We start from the raw sequence: 24,694 nt of genomic DNA, 5'->3' as shown, positions 1-24,694 counted from the left end.
TCCCAGACACACACACACACACACACACACACACACACACACACACTCCAAAAGAATAAGGGTGACCTGTACAATGGAAAAAAAAATTACTTCCTGGCTCATGCACAGGAAGGGGAAGAGAAAAAAACAAAAAGCACAGCCATTGGAATATTGACAGTTATATTATCCCAAAACTTTTTTAAAAAACCTTTTTTTAACCACACTTGAGTAAGCAGGCTCAGAGGCACTTTTGCTGCACCCAAGGTCCTATGGGGAGCTGAGGAAGCCCAAGCAGCATAGGAGAGACACTGAGCAAATATGTTCTCCAGGATTCCACAACAGTGGGAGGTAAACAGAAAAATCCCAAAGGCTCCACAGTGCCTCCTTTGCCCCTTAAAGGTTCTTGAGAGAAGCAGGAGAAGTCAGAGAGGTGCCAGCACATTTTGCCTTTTCAAATCTTTGGCTCAATCAATCTTAAAACCAGGGCTCAAAGAAACCTGGAAAGTTTCACTTAACCTTTGAGACACTCAGGCTGCGATCAACTTCGAGACGCTAGGTACCTTAAGGAAGGCTCTGGCAGCCTTTCGGCATTCCATGTAGTATTGCTTGTAAGTTAACTTGTGCCAACTATCTCCCTTCTTCGACCCGAGAGCTATGTAGTTGCCATATCTCCTGACAGATTCTTCAAACATTTCATGAACAGTCTTTGGAGGAACATTGGCAATCTCATACTCCTCCAGCCGCAGGGAGACTTCTCCGTTGCGTTGAGTGGTCCACAGACCCGGAACAGCTGTCAATGCAATCACCAAAGATTTGAACTGATGACTGCCTAGCCCAAGGCACCTCAAGTCAGAAGGCAAAGAAGGAGGCTTGTGTTTAAGAACAAGACGGTGGAGTAAAGTCCAGCAAGTGGCATTCCAAAAAGCCTCACTTGCCTGCTTCTCTTGTTGCCCTCAGTACTAGCTTCATACACTTGACTTTGAATTAAAAGACAAAACAACCACCACCACAAAAAAAAAAAAACCCAACTAACCAACCACAATTGATGATTGTGATCTCTGGAGATTTAGTAGCTTATCTTCCTCAGTTCTCTAGAGCTCTGGGCTCCACCTGCAGGACCCAAAACTTGGGCCTGGGTGTAATCAACACCAAGCCCTACCCAGCTGCTCAGACAGCTTGGGCCCATTTTGGTTGAGGGGCTGTGGCGGTGATGAATCACTGAGTCTGGCCAAATCATAAGTCCCCTCCAACAGGGCACCAGCATGTAAGATGGCCTTGCAGCAGCCTGCACAGGTCCATGGCAACACCAAAACATGCATTTTGGGGGCCACTTCGAGTTCAGCAGAACCCCCAGCAAAGAGTCACGGGGTCATAGAGCTATTCGGCAAGCTCCAAGAGACTCAATGCAGCACTGGGCATCTTTTGCTGGTAGTCTACAGCAGACAGTCCCGGCCAGAATGCTAAGGGAGCCCACCCACACAATGCTCAGTGATGTCAGAGTGGGAGGTGCTCAACCAGAAACCTCACCACCAGGCAGAACAAGTCAGCCTGTCACCTCATACACACATATCTACTGGCAAGAGTTGAGGAGGAAATGTATATGTCCACTCAAATTCAAGACAGCTTGGGCAGACCTGAGCTAAAGCTTTACAGAAGTTGAAAGACTCTACCTTTCCCTTTACTCATTTTTAGTTGAGATGGTTCCTCCTGAGTTTCCTTTTCTTGATTCCGCTCAGAGTCTTCAGGAGTTTGGATGGCGTTCTCCACCCAACTGTAAAGCAAAGAATATAGCTGAGGACAACGGACAGGTCCAGGATGATCCACGGGGCTGGACTTCAGATGAAGTTTGGGGTCTAGTTCTCACAAACCTCCAGTTTTCAAAGAGAGACTTACTCATGCGGCGTGGTTGGCTTCAGGGGCTGTAGCAGAACAATGATCTACACATTCCCCCAGAAGTTTGCAAAAAGTCTATGTTCATCAGTTGCAGGGTGGTGGGGGGGCGGGGGGGGAGGTCCTGTGCGCAGCAGACACAGAACACATAGCCACCCCACCCCAGATAAAGCCTTAGACCCTGTCAACTGACTGGACAAGAGGCTTGAGCACAGCCATCTCAAAGATTCGTACATTAAAATGGGATGAGCGTAAATAATTACGCCTGGAAGTTGAGAGAATGGGAAGGAAGAGGGGCACTGCCCAAGCTCAACCCAAACCAGATGGTGATTAGCCAGATGCCGGCCTAGCAAATGAGTCCCACAAGTTAACCTGAGCCCAAGAGGAGCTTGAGCCACACCAGACCCTCAGAGGAGATCAGAAAGGTCAAAGTTCAACTTAGGCACTTGCCTTAAGGGACACTGGTCGAAGGAGGAAGGAAAAAAAAAAAAAGTGTGCCCAGCAAGTGACAGCGAACATCCACAAGATGCAGGTCACTGTACCAGTCCACATTTGACACCACAGTTTATGTCTGGGTGTGAGAAAATTTAGGGAACGACAAAGAAAATGCAGGCAGAGGGCCAGAACTGAAGTGGCACTGCTCAGTCTCCTTCCAGCACAAACACTATACTACTTCAAGTCAAAGATGCTGAGTCTCAATTTCCCCACCTGGAAAGCGAGACATACACAGGGGGAGGAGAGAAAAGTGTTGAAGCCATAACCCCTTTCTTTCCCTCCCCTCTCCCTCTCCCCCCTGCCAGAATATTCAGAGGATTCTCATTACCAGTCATTCCCTGAAGTATGTTAACAGGCTTATCAGTGGTCAAGATGTTCTTCAAGGCTGAATGCTTATGCCCCAATCCAGAACCCGCTGTCCTTCTTTGGCTCTGGTGACCACTAGAGCTCAGCTGGCATTGTGGTGACAAGCTGGCTCAAGACAGCTTTCCAGAACTTACCTGCCTAGCAGCAATTGTGAGATCATCATGACACCCCATTGAGTAAGCACCTCCTGCACTGGGCTACAGTAAGAGCACTTTACTGGCACCACGGCCATCCGTGATCTCTGGGAAATAAGGCCTCGGGAGGCAGTTGCTCAGCCTGCTGCTTTTAAACAGATGTATCCCTAAAATGATTCTAGACAGAACACTAAACTGAATTTTTAATGCTCTCAGGGATGAAGGCCCTGAGACTTTCTCCCCATTCTCCTCCCCCACCAAGTCCCCAGGACACCGGATGGGTTCTTATCCACCAGAGTTAATAAAGTACCACTCTGTGTCAAATCGCACACTGCAATGTAAGCCCCTTTCTACCTGGTCAATCTTCTGAGGTGAACTTGTCACCATCATCCTCATAGAAGCCAGACTTGAAGATAGCGATTAAGTCTCCTCAGCTCCCAATTCTTTTAACCTTTACTCAATCTCTAGGCGCTCTCCAGTTTTGCCACCTCGCCTCCCACCCCTCTTTCAAAAGGATGGTGACCACCACTAATATGGGCCAGACTAAAGTACCGCAGAAGAAATGAAAACTTCTTTGAATCTTGGAGACCTGCTCGGACAACCTTCTACTTGCACTGGAAGGTTCTGTGGCTCCTGCCTTTTCCAAAGAGGAAGGCACTCACTGTTGTTATCAGAGCATCAAGTTCTCCATTATGGTATAATTATTCAATAATCTTGAAAGTCTCCGACAGTAATCTCTGGAACAATTAGAGTTCAAAGCAAATATTTCCTTCGGGGCCCTAGCAACAAGTATGGTGTCTGCCAAGGGAGTCATGTGATCAAGCCCCAGAAACCTGGCAACCTGAACCTTCCAGGTCCTAGATTCTTTAGGCAAGAAGGTAGGTGCCACTCACTGGAAAGGCAGCACCTAACCTAGGGGAGAGAAAAGGCCAGCCCAGGCAGGCCCTGATCTTAGGTGTAACTGAGATAGCTGGAGGGGCTCACAACAATGAGTAGTGTTTACTGAGCTCCTACTGGGCATAAAGCACTGTACTAAGTCCACCTGAATCAAACACAATCCTTGCCCTCAAGAATCTTACAATCTAGAGGGAGGAGACAGGCATACATGTGCAATTCACAGAGAATCCAAAGAACAGTACAACTGCCATTAGCAGGAGTATGGAAGGAGAAATAAATAAGCGTAAACTACTGCAAGTCAAGAATACCTGCTCATAGTACTGTGAGCTCCAGGTGGGACAACCTGATCACCTTGTAACCTCCCCAGCGCTTAGAACAGTGCTTTGCACATAGTAAGCGCTTAATAAATGCCATTATTAAGCGCTCAATAAATACGATTGATGATGATGATGATGATTATTATTATTATTATAGTACTAATATATAAATGTAAATGTTAAGTGGGCTGTTTGATGTAATCTGAGAAGGGGCTTAATGGGGAATGCCTCCTGGAAGAGGTGGGTTCTTGTCCCAGCACCACCCCTCACCCCCTTCCCACTGCACCAGCTCGTTCCCATCCAACCCCGCTCCATCCCTCGGCCAAGTGTGCCCTGTGGAACGGCCACTCCTTTATGGGAAAGCTTCCCTTCATCCCTGACTGAGTCACTGCTCCTCCTTGCTATCACTGAAACCTGGTTCTCTCCAGCCACTCTCTCTAGAGGGGGCCTCATCTCCTCCCACTCCCCAAGACTCAGTGGGAAAGGGGAGGAGTGGGCTTTCTTCTAGCCCCCCCAGTGCTGCTTTTGCACCATTCCACCTCCCCCCATCCCTCTCTTTCCTTTGAATCCCATATCATCCACCTCTATCACCCATTCCAATTACTAGTCAGTTATCTACCACTCCTCTCAGACCCCACCTCCAAATTTTTTCATCCCTTTCTCCATCTCTACCTTGATGCTTGGGAATGTCAATAGCCACATGGATGTTCCTGATGTCTCTTCCACTGCCCACTCAACTCCACTGACCTCCTGCTCCACCCTACCCATTCACCAACTTGAACATACACTCCATCTCATCATCTCTGGTAACAATAAAATCTCTACCCTCACCAATTCTGAAATCCCTCTGACCACAACCTCCTCTCCTGCCTTCTTTCCCACACACCCCCTCCCCACAAATCTGTCCTGTTCCCCAAGAGACCTCCAATTTTGACCCCAACTTTCTCATCATGTCCCATTTAGTCTCCATACCCCATCTTCCCTTGATGACCAAAATGACACCCTCAATGACACCCTCTCTACTGAACTCAACTCCCTCGCTCCCCTACCCCTTCACCAATCTCAGACCACTAACCTTTAGCCCTGGATTACCTCAGTGCTCCAGCGCTTAGAACAGTGCTTTACACATAGTAAGCGCTTAATAAATGCCATCATTATTATTATTATTATTGTCTGCTTCCTTCACTCCTGTACATGAGCCACAGAGCAATGGAATCAGGAAATCCAGATTTCAGGCCAACCTTGTCCATCTCAAACTCATGCTTGCCTGTTTAAACTATGCTCTCTCCTCCACCTATTTCTCCATCCTTATTGACTCCCAACTCACCGGTTGTTTCAGATACCCAACTTCCTTTTCAAACTCCCTGTCACCCTGCATCTCGTATGTGCCCCTAATGGCCTGGCCACATACTTTGAGAAAACTGAAACCATTAGGCATGATCTCCCTAAAGTCTCCCCTGCTTCTCTCCAGTCCCTCCCTCCTCCTGGCCCCTTCAACTCTCCCATCTTTCCCAGCAGTACCTCAAGAGGCGATCTCCTGCCTCTTCGAAATCCACCCCCTCCACCTCCAACCTCACTAAAACATTCGGCCCCTCCCTGACCATCTTTAAAAATTCACTCTCCAATGGCTTTTTCCAACCACTGCTTTCAACCATGCTTATGTATTCCCTATCCTAAAAAAAACTTCCCTTGACCCCACGACTCCCTTCACTTATCCCACCTCCCCTCCTACCATTCCTCTCCAAACTTCTTGAGCAAGTTGCCTAAACACTGCTGCCTTCACTTCCTCTCCTTGACCCCCTCCAATCTGGCTTCCACCTTCTTCACTCCACTGTAACCACCCTCAAAAGGTCATTAATAATCTCCTTCTTGCCAAATCCAATGGCCTCTTCTCCATCCTAAATCCTCCTCGACTTCTCAGAGTTCGTAGACACATTCCCTGACCACAACCAGCTTACGGTCTAGAGGGGGAGACCGACGTTAATATAAATGATTGGATACGTACATAAGTGCTGTGGGGCTGAAGGAGGGGTGAATAAAGGGTGCAAACCCAAGTGCGACACAGAAGAGAGTGGGAGAAGAGGAAATGAGGGCCTAGTCGGGGAAGGCTTCTTGGAGATGTGCCTTCAAGTAGGAGCTTCTTTCTCCCTCTGCCTTCCCCAGGGGCTGGGGGAGCTGGGCTCTGGGGCAGTGCTAGAAGCAGGGACAAAGCAGGCTGGCCTAGCAGAAGACTCATGCCTTGGGCAAATCACTTCACTTCTCTGAACCTGTTTCCTCAACTGTAAACCGGGAATTCAATTCCCGTTCGTCCTAGACTGCGAGCCCCATGTGAGACAGGGACTGTGTTTGACGTGATTAACTTGTATCTACCCCAGCACTTCTAACAGTGTTTAACACATAATAAGCATTACTACAAGCACCGTAATCATCAGTAAGGCTTTGAAGATTGAGTGATCATCTGTCGGCTATGAAGAGGGAAGGTGTTACAGGCCAGAAAAGGATGTGGATGAGAGGTCGGCAGCTAGACAGAGGTACAGTGAGGAGATTGGCATTAGAGGAGCAAAGTGTGCATGGTGGCTGGGTTGTAGTAGCAAAGCGGCAAGATACGGTAGGAGGGGGCAAGGTGCTTGAGTGCTTTAAAGCCAATGGTAAGGAGTTTGTTTGATGCGGAGGTGGATGGGCAACCACGGGAGGTTCTTGAGAAACAACATGGCTTAGTGGAAAAAGCACAGGCCTGGGAATCAGAGGACCTGGGTTTTAATCCCAGCTCTGCCACTTGTCTGCTGTGAGACCTTGGGCAAGTCACATGACTTCTCTATGGCTCAGTTCCCCTCACCTGCAAAATGGGGATTCAATACCTGTCCCCCTTCCTAATTTAGACTGCAAGCCTCAAATAGTACCTCATTATCTTGTATCTACCCCAGCGCTTAGTACAGTGCTTGGCACACAGTAAGTACCTAATACCACAATTACTGAGTAGGGAAATATGGATTTCACGTTTTTGTGGAAAAACAATCCAGGCAGCAGAATAAAGTATGGACTGGAGTGGGGAAGACAGGAGAAGGGAGGTCAGCAAAGAGGCTGATGCAGTAATCAAGGTGGGATAAGATAAGTGCTTGAAATAACATGGTAGCAGTTTGGATGGAGAGGAAAGGGGGAATTTTAGTGATGTTGTGAAGACTGAACCGACTGGATTTAATGACAGATTGAATATGTGGGTTGAAGGATAGCATTAACGTCTGTCTCCCCCTCTGGGCTGTTAGCTCGTTGTGGGCAGGGAACGTGTCTACCAACTCGGTTATATTGTAGTCTCCCAACTGCTTAGTACAGTTTTCTGCACACAGAAAGTGTTCAAAATAAAAAATACAATTGACTGATAAGCTTTGATGGGGAAATGTGCTATGGTCAGTTAGTTGGGTTTGAAGGAGGTGGGAGTTCCAAGCAGGAGGAACAGATCGAGGCTGGGGGTGGGCAGGAAGGAAGAAGTAAAGGGTCACCCTTGAAGACTTATGCACACAGGACCCTAGTACCAAGGTTTTGGAGAAGGAAAAACAAAAAGAAACCTAATACCCTCAAGATCTGCAGCACCTTCCTTTCCGCTAGACAAAACCCAAAGCTTCTCAGATGTCCCAGAGACTCAACAGCACACATGGCTCAAGCGTGTAGGACCCATGTAACATGTTAAACAGAATCCACATCCCAATCTGCAGGACTTCATGAATTCCTTTCTGTACATCTGGGTAAACAGTCAATTTAGTCCCTTGGCATACACACTGGAGACTAATTAGCCGCTTGTGTTACAGTCAACGTACTACAGTAACCTCTTTGGCTCTGCTCCCCCTGGACACCAGTCCCAGGTTGCAGATTTACTCGGCAAACATGGTGGGTGATGATCAGCAAAGCCCTCCCAGATACTGGGAATTGTCCAGGATTCTCCCCTTAATATGTGGCAGAAGGGCCAGGGAGAACTAAATCAAGGAGCGGTGGGAGCACTGGGAAGAGATCTGACCTGTGGCTCCCCTCCCCTCTCACTTGTTGGGGGCACACCAGATCCTTAGCCTTGTTCTCTTCATGCCAAAAGGTGGAGAGTAGAGGTCTCCTAGGTAACAAGATAGCTAGACTTTGACTTAACTCTTCTTTGAATTAACAGAAGTGGGCAGCTGCCCACAAGTCATTAAGAGTGCAGCTACCAGAGCTCTGGAAAAATAATAATAATAATAATAATAATAAGACAAACCTAGAGCAGGATCCCACTTGCACTTCATTCAAGGAGGCATCATTGGAAAAAGTAGTATAAGATTTCAGATACACCTGAGGGGTGTTACAGTCTGCAACCCCAGCACACACATCAGGTTCAGTCAGCATGATTCCTACAAAAAAACAAAAAAAAAAATGGACAGTCCCTGTCAATCGTATTTATTGAGCGCTTACTGTGTGCAGAGCACTGTACTAAGTGCTTGGGAAGTACAAGTTGGCAACATATAGAGACGGTCCCTACCCAACAGTGGGCTCACAGTCTAGAAGGGAGAGACAGAGAACAAAACAAAACATTAACAAAATAAAATACAATAGATATGTACAAGTAAAATAAATAGAGTAATAAATACGTACAAACATATATACATATATACAGGTGCTGTGGGGAAGGGATGGAGGTAAGGCGGGGGGTGGAGAGAGGGAGGAGGGGGAGAGGAAGGAGGGGGCTCAGTCTGGGAAGGCCTCCTGGAGGAGGTGAGCTCTCAGTAGGGCCTTGAAGGGAGGAAGAGAGCTAGCTTGGCGGATGTGGGGAGGGAGGGCATTCCAGGCCAGGGGGATGATGTGGGCCGGGAGTCGACGGCGGGACAGGTGAGAACGAGGCACGGTGAGGAGATTAGCGGCAGAGGAGCAGAGGGTGCGGGCTGGGCTGTAGAAGGAGCCACATACAATCCCCATTTCACAGATGAGGTAGCAGACACAGAAGTTAAGTGACTTTCTCAAGGTCACGCAGCAGACAAGTGGTGGAGCAGGATTAGAACTAAGGTCCTTTTGACTCCCAGGCCTGTACTCTATCCACTAGGCCACTCTGCTTCTTAATGATTTTAAAACCATTAAACTGTTCCGGAAAGCACTTCTGTAATTAGCAAGTCAGTGTTTAGATTTTGGTTAGTGCTTATTCACTCAACTGATTGGTCCTTGAGTGCTAGAGGGGCATCTAATTTAGTGGGAAACAGTGAACAGAATGCATAAATAAATACTGACAAAACATGGACAAGAGACACTTTCAGTTCTATAGCAGGGGAGAGGAGAAACAACAAGCTCCATTTTAAGGAAAATTCACATTAGAAAAAATATGGCTCAGTCACCAATACATACATTTTCCCAACATCATGCTCTGTGTAAACAGATGTGCTTTGTTGGAAGGCCACTTTTGAATTCGCTAACAGTGTTCTATGCAAACACATAGTACAGATATAATAATAATGCCATTTATTAAGCACTTACTATGTGCAAAGCACTGTTCTAAGCACTGGGGAGGTTACAAGGTGATCACATTGTCCCATAGGGGGCTCACAGTCTTAATCTCCCATTTTACAGATGAGGTAACTGAGGCCCAGAGAAGTTAAGTGACTTGCCCAAAGTCACACAGCTGACAATTGGCAGAGCCAGGATTTGAACCCATGACCTCTGACTCCAAAGCCCGGGCTCTTTCCACTGAGCCACGCTGCTTCTCATATGTACTACGGAAGGGCTGGGAGCATTTAGAATTTGGATTTATTCCTCCTATATGAGCATAGTCCAGGGAGAATATGGGTTGGGTGCAGTGGGAACTGGGACACTTGGTCAACAGTAATGTTAAAAAAAAAAATTCTACAATCTGGACTGATTGTACTAATTCAGTTAGGTCCATTCCATGTGCTTTATCCACAAAAAGTGAGCTTTACTTGGTTAAAATCATGTCCCACAGGGACAACTCCACCCTTGAACAACTCTAGAATGCCCTTAATTTGCATACTTCCTCTCACCAGAGAGTCTGAGAAACCTTGTGACTTTGCAGTAGACATGTGAGTCACTGGTTCCTGAGGGATACCCCCAGGAAATGTGGATTAGAGGCGATCCTGTAGCAGACAGACCAAAATGTCACCCCAAGGAACATCCTCCACTATCCAGAATTAAAAATAAATAAATACATAAGTCAGGTTGTGAAGGCTGTTCTGGAAACACCTGAAAGTCGGTTAGTTTCCAGTGCTACCACTGAAAAACTGAAAACCAGTGCCAACTGTGTGAGGCCTCTACAGAGGTTGGTGATAGGCCCAAGTTTCACACCACCTGCAAAAGGGTTACCACCACTACAGGACACACACAAAATAATAATACTACAAACAAAAAAAACCCAACACCAAACAACCCCTGGAGGAGCAGAGGGCTTCTCATTCAGTGGTCTCATTTTTCAACTAATAGAATCGGGGCTGAAAGGGTCCAACCATGGAAGAATCACCTTCATGGAAGGAGACACAGAGTAGGTTGTGAGCAGCCATGGTTTGGGGAGTAAAAGGGGGTGGGGAGGGGAGGGTCAAAGAAACTGCCATTTTCCATTTAGGAAAGGAGCACTTGGCTTTAAAAAAAAAAAAGTTGGGGGCGGGGGGGTGTTTGAGTCAGGTTGAAATGAAGTCCACAGTCCACGTAAAATTCTTCTTGCTTTAAGAAAAGATCATATTACAGAGCTACACAAGCCAAATAAAAGTATTGTTAAACAATGCAACCAAAAGAAATGGATCCTTAACTCAGTACAAAGAATTACCCAAGTTCTTGAATCAACAATGTCTTTTGACTTCCTTAGTCTACCACCAGATCTATTACATATAGCTACTGCCTTTCTCCAGCTCCTACCAGAAGAGCAACAGTATCTGGTCACATGTCAGCCTCATCATTGGTCAAGGCTCATCATCCCACACTCAGCTCCCTTAAACGGACAGCCTCCTAATCAGGACTGCTGCCACCCCCCTGCCCCAGGTCACACCCAAGTACACAGGATTTGTATGTTGATTCAGATGACATTTATATCTTTTGTTTGGAGACCACAGAAACTGATGATGCAATCCCAGTAGCGCGGTTACTCTAGGTCAATATTTCACCCACTGGGGCCCAGCGCAGACTCCTTATGGTTCCTGTGAACTCCCCTCGGCTTTCCCCATCTCCGGCACCTACCGGAGTGTGGGGAGCAGAGTGATGATGATGGCATCCCTGATCAGAAAGAACAGGTGACTGTTGGTCCTGGGGATCCCAGGACTGAGAAACCCACTGAAGTGATAATGGGCTGTGCAGCATCGCTCACGTTCCTACTGCTTAAGCAAAGCAGTATGGCCTAGTGGCAAGAGCATGGGCTTGGGAGCCAGAGGTTGTGGGTTCTAGTCCCCACTCTGCCACTTGTCTGCTGTGACCTTGGGCAAGTCACTTCTCTGTGCCTCAGTTACCTCATCTGTAAAAGGGATGTAGACTGTAAGCCGCATTTGGGACAGGGACTGTGTCCAGCTTCCTTACCTACCCCAGCACTTAGAACAGTGCTTGGCACATAGTAAGCGTTTAAATACCATTGTTGTTATTATTATTATTATTACTGGGGCCAGGAGTACAGTGAACAAATGCATACAATGAAGTGCATTTCATTCAATTGTATTTGAGCGCTTACTGCATGCAAGCACTATACTAAGCACTTGGGAGAGTACAACAATAGACGGACATATTCCCCACCCACAGCGAGCTTACAGTCTAGTTGCATGCAGAGGTCTGTTTGTGTTTCTTTTTAAAAGCAAACATGCAGGATGCAGTTATGGTTAAAGTGACTGCAAAATGTCAGTGCTGTGCTATAATGCCATAACCCAGCAGGCTGTAGCCTTGGTAACCACTGCAGTTCCCACCCACACTAGCCAGCTATTTTCAAGATCCCTGCTTGGCCTTGTCCACCTTGCAGAAAGCCCAAGGTAGTTCTTTGGTCAGAATCCTTCTCTACCGACAGCTCAACCCCAGCGGGCAGAACCGGACGAGAACCCAGATTCCCCCAGCAGTGCTCTTTCCACTAGACCAAACAGCCGGTCTGGGGAGCAGAGTGCAGTTCCCGGCACTGTCAGGCAACAGATATCAGTGAGGTGCTTGGGCCACTCAGAAGGTAATCACGTGCTTAGAAATCCCTGTCTGCAAGGACTGAAGATCAATAGCTCTGAATAGGCTCCTGAATCATTAAAGTTTATTTTCTGCCAAACCCTTTTTGGTTTGAGTAAAAAGAAACCAGGACATACTTATACCAACATATGGATTTGGGGTGTTTTTTTGGTTTGTTTGTTTTTTTTTAAATAGTGTCTAGCACTGGCTAAGCATAAGTAGACAAGATCCCTACTCTGAAGGAGCAGCTTACACTTTAGTGGAAATAAGCATGGGTTTTGCCCTAGGCAGACACTGCCCTTCCCACAACCAGCAATTGCAGGCCCTCAAACAAAATAATAATAATAATAGTGGCAGCATTTATTAAGCACTTACTATGTGCAAAGCACTGTTCTAAGCGCTGGGAAGGTTACAAGGTGATCAGGTTGCCCCACGGGGGACTCACAGTCTTAATCCCCATTTTACGGATGAGGTAACTGAGGCACAGAGAAGTTACGTGACTTGCCCAAAGTCAAACAGCTGACAATGGGCAGAACCAGGATTTGAACCCATGACCTCTGACTCCAAAGCCCATGTTCTTTCCACTGAGCCATGCTGCTTCTCTGAAAACCTGAACAAAAGCCTGAAGCCCACAGCAACACAGCCTGGCATCAAGCTTGATCCACCCTGTGACTGTCACCTGAGTGTGAGGTGGACCTGGGCCACATTTTTCTTCTTTGGACTGGGGTGGGGTCACCCTATAGGGCAATCATAATAGCACGGTGTTCCCCAGGAGCTCTGGGACTGGGGCCCAGTCACCCCTCAGGGACTAGTTTCAGCCTTGCAGTCCCCTTCGATGCACCAAAACTTCACTTGGGAACCTGAAGTCTGGGGAAAGATTTGGACTCCATACAGGAGGTGAAATCTACTTCCTTTCAACTCCCTGAGGCTCAGTCGGAGTCCAGAGGCCAATTCTTTAAAAATTCATTAAATGTCTCCTGTTTTTCTAGGCTAAAATAGGAACTCCTTCCCCCTGCATTTCTCCTACAATGGTCATGCCACAAAGACCTCCTCTATAAAATGGGGATTAAGACTGCGAGCCCCGTGTGGGATAGGGACTGTGTTCAATCAAACTTGTTTGTATCAACCCCAGAGCTTAGTATAGTGTCTGGCACATCGTAAATGTTTAACAAATGCCATAATTATTATTATCCTCTCAACCTTAAGCTTGTTGTGGGCAGGGAAATGTGTCTACTCACTGTTATACTGTACTCCCAAGCACTTAGTATAGAGCTCTGCACACAGTAAGGGTTGAATAAATATGATCAATTGATCCTGAAGCCATATCCCTCAATAACAATAGCCCCTCAGCAGGCTGTCCAAAAGTACTTGACCATCATATCCCATGAGCCTAGCAGTTTCTAGTCAGCTCTCACCTCTTCTCCAAGATGGTAATTATGAGTGCTTTTCCCTCTGTGCTCCAGATATTACAGAGAAGCTCATACCATTAATTTAAACTGTAGGTTGCATGCTTGTAAATCTCCTTGGAAATTTTACTATTCTTCACAGCAGTACTAACTTCCAAAAACTAAAGTAAAAGAAAAATTTTGTAAGTCATTTAGGGCCATGCTTTCCCACTTTGATGTGTTTTTTATTCTTTCTGGGGCTCCATCCTCTCTAGTGGAAGGGTCCAGAGGAGGAGGGAAGAAGCAGTGTTTCAGAAGATCACTGCTGCCACCTCAACAGGGTTCCCTCTTTTTGTTTTATGGTATTTGTTCAGCACTTACTATGTGCCAGGCACTGTACTGAGCACTGGGGAAGCTACAATATAATCAAGTTGGACATAGTCCCTGTTCCACACAGGGCTCAGGGACTTAATCCCCATTTTACAGATGAGGTAACTGAGTCCCTGAGAAGCAAAGTAACTTGCCCAATGTCACATACCAGCCTTCTGACTCCCAGGCTCAATTCTCTATCCACTAGGCCACCCTGCTTCCTCATCTGTGGTGAGGTTGGAATCACCTGTTTTCCATAGGGCGGTGGTAATAGATCATATAACCACTTATTGATGCAAAGAAATTCTTGGTTTGGTGGTCAGCCCACATCCCCATATCTCCTCAGCCTTTGCATCCCACTACTAGTCATACAAGTTCCTTAGCAAGTCACATCACAGGCTTTTGTAGACTTCACCCACTTTGGTGATTTTTTCAGAGAAGCCACAAACCTTGCCCAAGTCAAAAGTTCCCCAGCCCAGTTTCTACCTCGGCAGAGCCCCGGACCTTGGTGTCTGAGCCTAGTCTGGAATTAAAAGTAGAACCGGAAGGGACTCCAGGCTTCGCTTCATGGGGGAAGTTACTATAAAAGTACAGAGTCATAGTCCCAAAACAGCCCAGGTAAGCCAGTGCGCGCGTACACACACACACACACACCCACCCACCTCCTGTATCACAGTCCTTTTACCCCTTGGATCCAAAAGACTGTGCACACACATGTGTGTGTTGGGGGGGAAAAAAAACCTGCAGGAGTAGCAGAGGGTGTGTCTGAACCCAGCTTTGGCCCAGTCCAATTTAGCTCACAGGTTTGGGCCCCTTAGGCCAAGTTCAGCCCATCTGAGCTCCCCATCAGAAATCTCTTCATCTGTGTAAACCAACTGAAAAAAAAAAAATAATAATCCACGAAACCTATCCAGAACCACTCGAGAAGACAGAAGTTGTGTCCACCCCTCCCCTCAATTCTTCTTGTCCTGACATCAGCCACCCCACATTTAGTTGTATCACCTCAGGCTACCTCCTCAATAGGCAGGACTTCTCTCTCTTGGCACAGGAGGATCTTGTTAGGAATTACACCCTGTGGGGTCTGAAAGGAGATAAAACCTGGCAAGAACTAAGCTTCAGTCTTCTGTAACGATATTTGTTCACTGACTGCCAGGTCTGGGATCAAAGATAACTGCAGTCCAGTTTTCAGCAAATAATTAGAAGGCAATACCTCTCAGCTAAGTCAGTCTTCTGGGAGGATTTCATGTCAAGTGATCTAAGAAGCAGGTGGTTTATTTCTAGGCTTTAGGGCCAATAGAATGTAGAAGTATCAAGTCACTAGTCAATGTTGGAACACAGCTCCACAATCAAGTGTGTTAATCTTTGTTGAGCAGCAATTGTCTTCCTGGTTAATGTGTTTCATGTGATGAGAGTTCAAGTTACTGCTAGAGCACTGGAATTGAGTTTCCCGTCCCAAGGATTAGCTCAGAGAAGAACCCTTTAGAACTAATTAGCAGGTTCCGATTGCTCAATCCTACTGGGGAGAACCCACTGAACAGCCAGTCAAACTATGCCAGCCATGAAGGACCTTTCCCCAGTCCCTCACTCCAAGAAAGTTGAGGAGAGAGAAATGAGTAGCTCACATCTTGAGGGAAGCTGGTGATTCCCTCTCCCTTCAGCCAGCAAATCACTGCTCAAACAATGAGGCCACAGGCTGTGACATTTACCATTTATGCTATTTCTCCCCTCCCCCACCACCCCCAGCTCCCAGCCTATAGTGCCAGCCTGGGAGGCCTGCAGTTAGCACTTCCACTCCCAGGGTCATTTGAAAAAAAAAAAAAAAAAAATGTAGCACATTATAAAAAACAGGCCCCATCCCCATCTTGGAGAACCTTAAGTCTGATAAAAACAAGCAGTCTTGTGACTTTGCTGAGTGTGACCTGCAGTAGAGCAAGAGGAGAATAGGCTCCCCAAAACAAGAGAAAGATGCAGCAGGAGGACCTGATCCAGGTGTTTTAAATCTCAGCAATGTCACCAGTCCTAGAAGAACAGGTGCCTCTGTAGAATGTATCATTATCCAACGTTTGGGGGCCAGGGGGGAAGGCAATTTAGTGCACAGAAACTAAAGAGCAGAAGCATTTGGTGATGGGGGGTGGGTGTGTCTGCGCAAGTGCATCTGCACACATACATAACTCCCAAGATGAGTGGGGAAGGCATAAAAGCTGCCCTACAAGGATTGAAAAGGGTGAGGGCTCACCAGCCTGGGAAAGAGGCCAGCTAATGCAGGAACGTAATTGAAGACTACAGTACCATGAAGTGGGTGAGTGGGGCAAACATGGGATTGCTGTTCCCCCAATCCCAAGCAACAGAATGATGGGGAAGAGGGGAGGAGGAAGGCACACCCATTGAAGCCAATAGCTTCAAAATAGAGGAAACAATGGGGTCCTCAGAGAGGGTAGCTCACCGTCCCTGGGAGAAGCCTTGCCCCACTGTAGCCCAGGGTAGGCAAAAGCTCCTGTACACTTGGACCAGGGCCAATCCTGCTTGGAGTGATCAAGAGCTGAAAGCCACTTTCCCTCCTAAAAGTAACGCACTATTCTTCCTACTGTTATTTTTGCTGAATCTTACCACTATTCTTTCTCTGGGTGCACACCCTCATCTGCCTCACCTTTCTGTCTTTAGATCACGGATCCAAATCTGAATCACTGTTCTTTCATCTCCCCACAGTACAAGTATGTATACATATATATGTGTACATACATATACAGTGGAAGCACTGACGTAACATTACTGCTGCTACTGAAAGTGGAAAGTATAGGGACCACTTCTAAGGGAAGATGTGCAGATCAAAAAAGGATCAGGTTAAAAATGGATTTTAGGAAGATTCACAGATTAGGGGTTCATAATGAATTACTAGAGAAAAATTGAGGAGATTAGATGGCCCATGGCTAGGCCTTCAACCATTCAGGAATGAAAGATGTTCTAAAGCAAAGCTCCAATGACCAGACACTCATTAATGCTTTGGTGTACAACATTCATTCAATCGTATTTGAGCACTTATGATGTGCAGAGCACTGTACTAAGCGCTTGGGAAGTACAATTTGGCAACAAAGAGACACAATCCCTACCCAACAATGGGCTCACAGTTTAGCATTTTGAGGTTTGACAAACATGTGCCTGGTGGGTCACCATAATGATCACGATACAACATTAAGAATAATGTGTAGTCATTGGAAAGTAGGTTTGAAGCTGTAAAACATGGCTGAGAGAATGATCGCCAAATCAAGGAATATATGGATTCTGAAAAATCATAAGCAGTCATGTGTAAAACACACAGACCATAGTAGTTAAATACTGTTTGGGAACCAAAGATTCAGGAGTTTTGTTCCCACTGCTTCAGGTGGCTGCTATGAAATAGATCAAAGGATCTGAGGGAGGGTTTGGGGAATTGAGGAAAGAATATCTGCCATACTCTCTTCACCCACCAAGCCTGCAGGCTCATTTCATTACCAGTTCCGAGTGGACAGGAGCAGTTTCGTGATCCTGCTTCCTTCTGTAGTAATAACGGTGGTATTTGTTAAGCGCTTATGATGCGGTGACCACTGTACTGGCTGCTAGGGTAGAGACAAGATCCTCAGGTCAGATTTAGTGCCTGTCCCACATGGGGCTCACAGTCTGCATAGGAAAATCAAAGGTCAGAAGTAGCTTGCCCGAGGTTTATCCCTGCCCACAGAAAACCCAAAAGCTAGGGATCCACACTGATCTCAGTTTCTCAGCTCTCTCTATTTTCTACATCGCCTTTGGGACATGAACCCAGAGGAGAGTTCACTGCAAAGCGGGCAACTATTTCAGTCAGAAGAAACGAATGCAGTTATGTAAACAATGAAGGGTGGTGACCCAATGTGTCGGCTGCTGGGGGCCTAGTGCACACCCTCTCTAGTCCCTCAGCCAGGTGTTCAAACTTGGCACGAAGGTACTGAGCATGTAGAGGTGAGATTAGAGATAGGCTGCATTCCCCCACCTCAATTTGCCCCAATGTTTAAACCTTACATACACCCACCCTGCTCCTGAGGGCTAGAAGGGAAGAACAGCTTTATTTTTTTTTTTAAATACCTGATCACCCCCATCCCCTTTACTCAGCAAGCCTCCCTTTGCTGCAGCTGTCTCTGATTGTCCTTTCCCACAGGCTATCAATTTGTCACAAGTTCTAGGTGGCTAAGATGTTGCATGCTTAGGAATAGGATGTGGGAACCTAATCCTAGAAGTATATAGCTGGGGAATCAGGTGTCAGTGGGAGGGCTTCACACTCCCTTAACTGTAGAGCAGCTTGGCTGGAGGCTGCTTGGAGAAGGAGGAAAAGGAGCTAGGGTTTTGTTTTGTTTTTTTAAATATTTGTTAAGCCCTTAGCATGTGCCAGGAACTGTACAGCATGGCTCAGTGGAAAGAGCCCAGGCTTGGGAGTCAGAGGACCGTGGTTTCTAATCCCGGCTCTACCACTTGTCTGCTGTGTGACCTTGAGCACGCCACTTAACTTCTCTCTGCCTCAGTTACCTCATCTGTAAAATGGGGATTAGGACTGTGAGCCTCACGTGGGACAACCTGATTACCTTGTCTCTACTGCAGCACTTAGAATAGTGCTTGGCACATAGTAAGTGCTTAAATACCATTATTATTACTAAGGGCTGGGGTAGATACAAGCTAACCAGGTTGAACACAGTCCCTGGCCCACATAGGGCTCAGTCTTAATCCCCATTTTATAGATGAGGTAACTGGCAAAGTGAAGTGACTTGCCCAAGTTCACACAAGAGACAAGTGGCAGATTCAGGATTAGAACCCAGGTCCTTCTGCCTCCCAGGCATGTGTTATATTCACTAGACCACACTGTTTTTTGTAAACTACAGGTTGAGGGGTTTGACCTAAGGAAGAAAAACTCTGTTCAAAGGATATTACCTGAGGGAGCACCTTCTTAATAACAGTATTTGTTAAGCACTTACTATGTGCAAAGCACTGTTCTAAGCTCTGGGTAGAAAGCAGGAAAAGCACCAGAGAGTCATGGGATGTCACCTGGGGCTGAATTTCAAATTCAACAGTCTATAAGCTTGGAATAGCCACTATTCATCAAGATCACTATCAGCTTTAACCTACAAGGTTAAAAAAAAAAAAACAAAAACCGCTGAGACATTATTTGCCTAGTGATAAAAATGTTTGCAGATGAACTCTGGGAATCCCTGCAAAGAAAGGTTTACTTAGTTTTGAAATATCCCTGGTGTTTAACCAGATCTGATCCAGGCCTTTCCTTCCCCAACCAAGGTGGGGTGGGGGAAGTCTTTGCACCTGCTGAATTGCACAGCAAAATGAGGCCAGCCAAATCCAACCAATAGCAGCACCCCAGGTCATAACTATGGGATGCTGATAACCCTTTGCAAACAGTGAGCAATTTCAAGAGGTTATGCTAGCTCACTATCAAATGAAGGTGGCTCATTACACCAAAGAAACTTCTATGAAGCAACATTTCTGGACCAGACCCTCTTCCCCCACCTCCCCCCCAAAAACAGGGCAGACTCATTGAAATTCAAAGGTAGCAAAACCAGTTGCCTCATGTAAACTTTTTTTATGGTATTCGTTAAACACTGACTATGCATCAAGCACTATTCAAAGCATAGGGGTAGATACAAGTTATTCAGGTTGGATGCGGTCCCTAATAATAATAATTGTGATATCTGTTAAGTGCTTACTATGGGCCAGGCACCGTACTAAGCACTGGATTGGATACCAGTAAATTGGGTTGGACGCAGTCCCTGTCCCATGTGGGGCTCACAGTCTCAATCCCCATTTTACAGATGAGGTAACAGGCACAGATGTGAAGTGACTTCCCCAAGGCCACACAGCAGACAAGTGGCAAAGTCAGAATTAGAATCCATGACCTTCTGATTTCCAGGCCAGTGCTCTATCCACTACGCCATGCTTCCCAATCCCACACAGGGCTCGCAGTCTAAGTAGGAGGGAGAATAAGCAGTTTTTCTTTCTATTTAAAACTAGAAAAGGCATTTGTGAATTACATTTTAACTTTTGTGGAATACCTTTGAGCTCCTGAGATTAACTCAGAAGTGTGCACAGGGCTTTGGTCTCCAACTCTCTTAGAATGCTCCTCCTGCTTATACCCAGTTTCCCCCATTAGATGGTAAATTCCATAGTACCTCCTGTCCATAGACCCCATCCATGGGGGCTTTCTTCTCCCACGTCTCTGACTGGTCTTTGGTTTGCTAGTTATGGTATTTATTAAGTGCCTACAGTGTCCCAGGCACTGAGGTAAAAAAAAACAAGACAATCAGATAAGGTACAGCCTGTCCCGCAGTGTTCTCCCAATCTAAGCAACAGGGAGAGCATGAATCTTCTCATTTTACAGATGAGGGAACTGAGGCCATGGGCTGGCTTATGTCAGCACTCTTCATTCAATCATTCACACAATCATATTTATTGAGCACTTAGTGTGCGCAGCACTGTACTATGAGCTTGCTCGCCCCAGCTAGAAAGTCAGGAATGTGGTCCAGAAATGTTGATTCTTGTATGGGCTGCATATTTAGAGCCCCTAAAACTCAAGATCCTGGTTCCTAGGTCCCGCCTATATTCATTCAATTGTATTTGAGCACTGTGTGCAGAGCACTGTACTAAGCGCCTGAAAAGTACAATTCAGCAACAGAGACAATCCCTACCCAAGGGGCTCACAGTCTAGAAGGGATAGACAGACAACAAAAAAACAAATAGACAGGCATCAAGAGCATCAAAATAAATACAATTATAGGTATATACACATCATTAATAAAATTAACAGAATATGTACAAATATATACAAGTGCTGTGGGGCAGGGAAGGAGGAGCAGAGGAAAAAGGGGGGGTGCAGTCTGGGAAGACCTCCTGGAGGAGGTGAGCTCTCAGCAGGGCCTTGAAGGGGGAAAGAGCACTAGTTTGGAGGATGTGAAGAGGGAGGGCATCCCGGGTCAGAGGTAGGACGTAGGCCAGGGGTCGACAGCGGGGACAGGCGAGGAGGCACAGTGAGGAGGTTAGTGGCGGAGCAGGCAGGCTGGGCTGTAGTACAGAAGGGAGGTGAGGTAGGAGGGGGCAAGGTGATGGAGAGCTTTGATTTACTGAGCACTTCCTCTGTGCAGAGCACTGTACTAAGCACTTGGGAGAGTACAATATAACAAAGTTGGCAGACTCATTCCCTGCCCACAAGGAGCTTAAATCCAATTACTGGTGCAGTCCAGGAACTCCCTCTCTGTTTCTGGGTCCAGCCCAAACTCTTGGCACTCAGACTACTTCTGCAAACCAGAGTACTTGGGCCCCTCTCTCATTCATTCGTTCTTTCAATCATACTTATTGAGCACTTACTGTGTGCAGAGCACTGTACTAAGTGCTTGGGAAGTACAAATCAGCAACATACAACAGGCTACGCAAGTGTTAGAACACCGTCTTCTTGATTTCCCTCAGCAAGAACAGAGGTGCCGCCGAGGTACGCAACTTCAACAGAGTCCCATCTTGGTCTGCACTTGAACGAAAGGAGGAGTACTGACCTATATGGGGGTCGAATTTCTATTTGTTTTCATTGTGGTTTGGATTATAGTTTTACTGCTCTGTGTTTGTGTTCCCACACTCAGATTATAAACCCCCTGTAGCTCCCGGAAGGAGTGGGAATTGATTTTATTCTAGCAACTCCGGGCTTAGTACACCCTAAGTCCTTAATGAGGGGTAGTAAGAACAACAATAAGGGGTCAGGTTTCGTGTGAGAGCTCACCTCTTCCAGGAGGCTTTCCCAGACTAAGCCTCCCTTTTCCTGTGCTCCCTTCTCCCTTCCCGATTCGCTCCCTTTGCTCTACCCACCCCCGTCCCACAGCACTTGTGGATATGTACATATTTATAATTCCATTCACTTTTATTAATATGTATATATCTGCGTGGCTCAGTGGAAAGAGCACGGGCTTTGGAGTCAGAGGTAATGGGTTCAAGTCCCGGCTCCGCCAACTGTCAGCTACTTCTCTGTGCCTCGGTTACCTCATCTGTAAAATGGGGGTGAAAACTGTGAGCCCCCCGTGGGACAACCAGAATAGTGCTTTGCACATAGTAAGCGCTTGGCAAATACCATTATTATTATTATCTATAATTATTTTTATTTATAATACTACTGATGCTGTTTACTTGTTTTGATGTCTGCCTCTCCCCTTCTAGACTGCGGGCCCGCTGTGGGCAGGGACTGTCTCTATTTGGGCTGAACTGTACTGCCCAAGCGCTTAGTACAGTGCTCCGCACACAGTAAGCACTCAATAAATACGATTGAACGAATGAATGTGTCTTTTCCCACCGGAACCTGCAGTTCGGTGGGCTAGGGAGGGTTTCCTCCCCACCTCCTCTGAGCAGTCCGCTCCCCAGGACTAGCCTTTCTAGAGAAGCAGCGTGGCTCAGTGGAAAGAGCACGGGTTTGGGAGTCAGAGGATGTGGGTTCTAATCCCGACTCCTCCATTTATCAGCTGTGTGACTTTGGGCAAGTCACTTCACTTCTCTGAGCCTCAGTTCCCTCATCTGGAAAATGAGGATTGAGCCTGTGAGCCCCACGTGGGGCAACCTGATGACCCTGCGTCTACCTTAACGCTTAGAACAGTGCTTGGCACATAGTAAGGGCTTAACAAGTACGATCGTTATTATTATTCCAACCCCACAGCAAGCAGGGAAAGCTGAATTCAATCTGTCAGGGCCGCCAGCGGTAGAATACGAGTCCCTTTTGGGACCACAAAGCCCCTTCCTTCCTCTCCCCTTCGTCCCCCTCTCACCTCCTTCCCTTCCCCACAGCACCTGTATATATGTATGTACATATTTATTACTCTATTTATTTTACTTGTACATATCTATTCTATTTATTTTATTTTGTTAGTATGTTTGGTTTTGTTCTGTCTCCCCCTTTTAGACTGTGAGCCCACTGTTGGGTAGGGCCTGTCTCTATATGTTGCCAATTTGTACTTCCCAAGCGCTTAGTCCAGTGCTCTGCGCACAGTAAGCGCTCAATAAATACGATTGATGATGATGATGATGACTACAAAGCCCCACCACCACCCCGTCGAACGCACGAGCTAGGTCAATCAATCGTATTTATTGAGCGCTTACTGGGTGTAGAGCACTGTACTGAGCGCTTAACGGCCCCTTCTTCCCCGCGCCGAGCTGAAGTGGCTGTGCTGGTCCCCGCTCTGCCTCCCTTTCTCGTAAGGGAAGTGGAGAGGAGAGACGTGGCAGCAGGACACGAGGCTGCTCGACTCAGGCCGGGAAACCTAATGATGTGGGTGGCTCATCATCATCATCATCAATCGTATTTATTGAGCGCTTACTATGTGCAGAGCACTGTACTAGGCGCTTGGGAAGTACAAATTGGCAACATCTAGAGACAGTCCCTACCCACCAGTGGGCTCACAGTCTAAAAAATAAATGCAATAAATTCGACGGAATGAATGAATAGGAAAGGGAGCCCACCCCGCCTTTCGCTTTCCCGCTGGGGGCTAGAAGGGCGGGAGGCTCCCCAGGAGAGCGCCTTCATCATCATCATCAATCGTATTTATTGAGCGCTTACTATGTGCAGAGCACTGTACTAAGCGCTTGGGAAGTACAAGTTGGCAACATATAGAGACAGTCCCTACCCAACAGTGGGCTCACAGCCTAAAAGGGGGAGACAGAGAACAAAACCAAACGTGCTAACAAAATAAAATAAATAGAATAGATATGTACAAGTAAAATAGAGTAATAAATATGTACAAACATATATACAGGTGCTGTGGGGAAGGGAAGGAGGTAAGGCGGGGGGGATGGAGAGGGGGACGAGGGGGAGAGGAAGGAAGGGACTCAGTCTGGGAAGGCCTTCTGGAGGAGGTGAGCTCTCAGCAGGGCCTTACCCCGCAGGAGAAGCCCGTCGGATCGTCCCCGGTGTAGCAGGAGCAGCAGCAGTAGTAATAGGGAGGGCACGGGGAGCCGGTGCCTTTAGAGGAGGCTCCCCGGGAGGGGGAGGGCGGGGCGGGGCCAACCCGCCATTTTGGAAGCGGGCAGCCTCCCACCAGGAAAAAGCGGCCGGTGAGGCTCCAGCGGCGCCATCATTACTGCTGGAAGAATCTCGCGCGCTGGGTGTATGTGCGCGCGCGCGCGGGGGCCGGGGCGGGCCTTCCAGCCCGAACGTCCAATGAGGACGGCCTAACGGGAACACACCACCCAAGCCACACCTCCTTGAAACCGCCTGAGAAAAGTGACTTGCGGTCATTGACCCCCGTCCCCCTCCCCGAGAACCCAGCGCACGTGCGCCACTGGCTGGCAACCGCCGTGTGGAGTGATGAAGGCGCCTGCAAGGGCGGGGGGCGGTGGCACTGAGCAGCTGCAGCCGGGCCCCTTTGTTTCCAAAGCATCTCGCATGAAGATGTGTGCCCTAGCGCTTTGTTGTTTCCATTTGGAAGTCCTACCGTTGGGGGTAATTACCTCGGAAATAATCAATCGTATTTATTGAGCGCTTACTGTGTGCAGAGCACTGGACTAAGCGCTTGGGAAGCCCAAGTTGGCAACATCTAAGAGACGGTCCCTACCCAACAGCGGGCTCACGAGTGATGGCATTTGTGAAGCGCTTACTACATGCAAGGCACCGTTCTAAGCGCTGGGGAGGATACGAAGTGATCAGGTTGTCCCCTGTGGGGCTCACAGTCTTCATCCCCATTTTACAGATGAGGTA

At 47.2% G+C, this 24,694-nt stretch overlaps 1 protein-coding gene across 2 annotated transcripts in view; it reads right to left on the bottom strand.

Annotated features, from left to right (window-relative positions):
* ACSBG2 (acyl-CoA synthetase bubblegum family member 2) overlaps positions 1 to 23,905 on the bottom strand; it is a 38,022-nt gene extending 14,117 nt beyond the window's left edge. The window contains exons 1-4 of one of the 2 annotated variants that reach the window (XM_038739979.1): positions 23,877 to 23,905; positions 8,316 to 8,448; positions 1,650 to 1,750; positions 540 to 769 (exon numbers count right to left, since the gene is read on the bottom strand). In XM_038739979.1, the coding sequence (XP_038595907.1) occupies positions 540 to 769; positions 1,650 to 1,750; positions 8,316 to 8,443 (459 nt within the window). In that variant the 5' untranslated portion in view covers positions 8,444 to 8,448; positions 23,877 to 23,905. Of the gene's footprint in view, positions 1 to 539; positions 770 to 1,649; positions 1,751 to 2,692; positions 2,826 to 8,315; positions 8,449 to 23,876 lie in introns of those variants that run through there. The other variant, XM_038739980.1, reaches the window with a different exon arrangement.
* Between the last annotated feature and the right edge of the window lie 789 nt (positions 23,906 to 24,694).

The sequence above is a fragment of the Tachyglossus aculeatus genome, chromosome X1 (assembly GCF_015852505.1).
Source record: "Tachyglossus aculeatus isolate mTacAcu1 chromosome X1, mTacAcu1.pri, whole genome shotgun sequence".
Lineage (NCBI taxonomy): Eukaryota > Metazoa > Chordata > Mammalia > Monotremata > Tachyglossidae > Tachyglossus > Tachyglossus aculeatus.
Note: the sequence above shows the minus strand (reverse complement) of the source record. Positions and strands in the feature narration are given on the sequence as shown.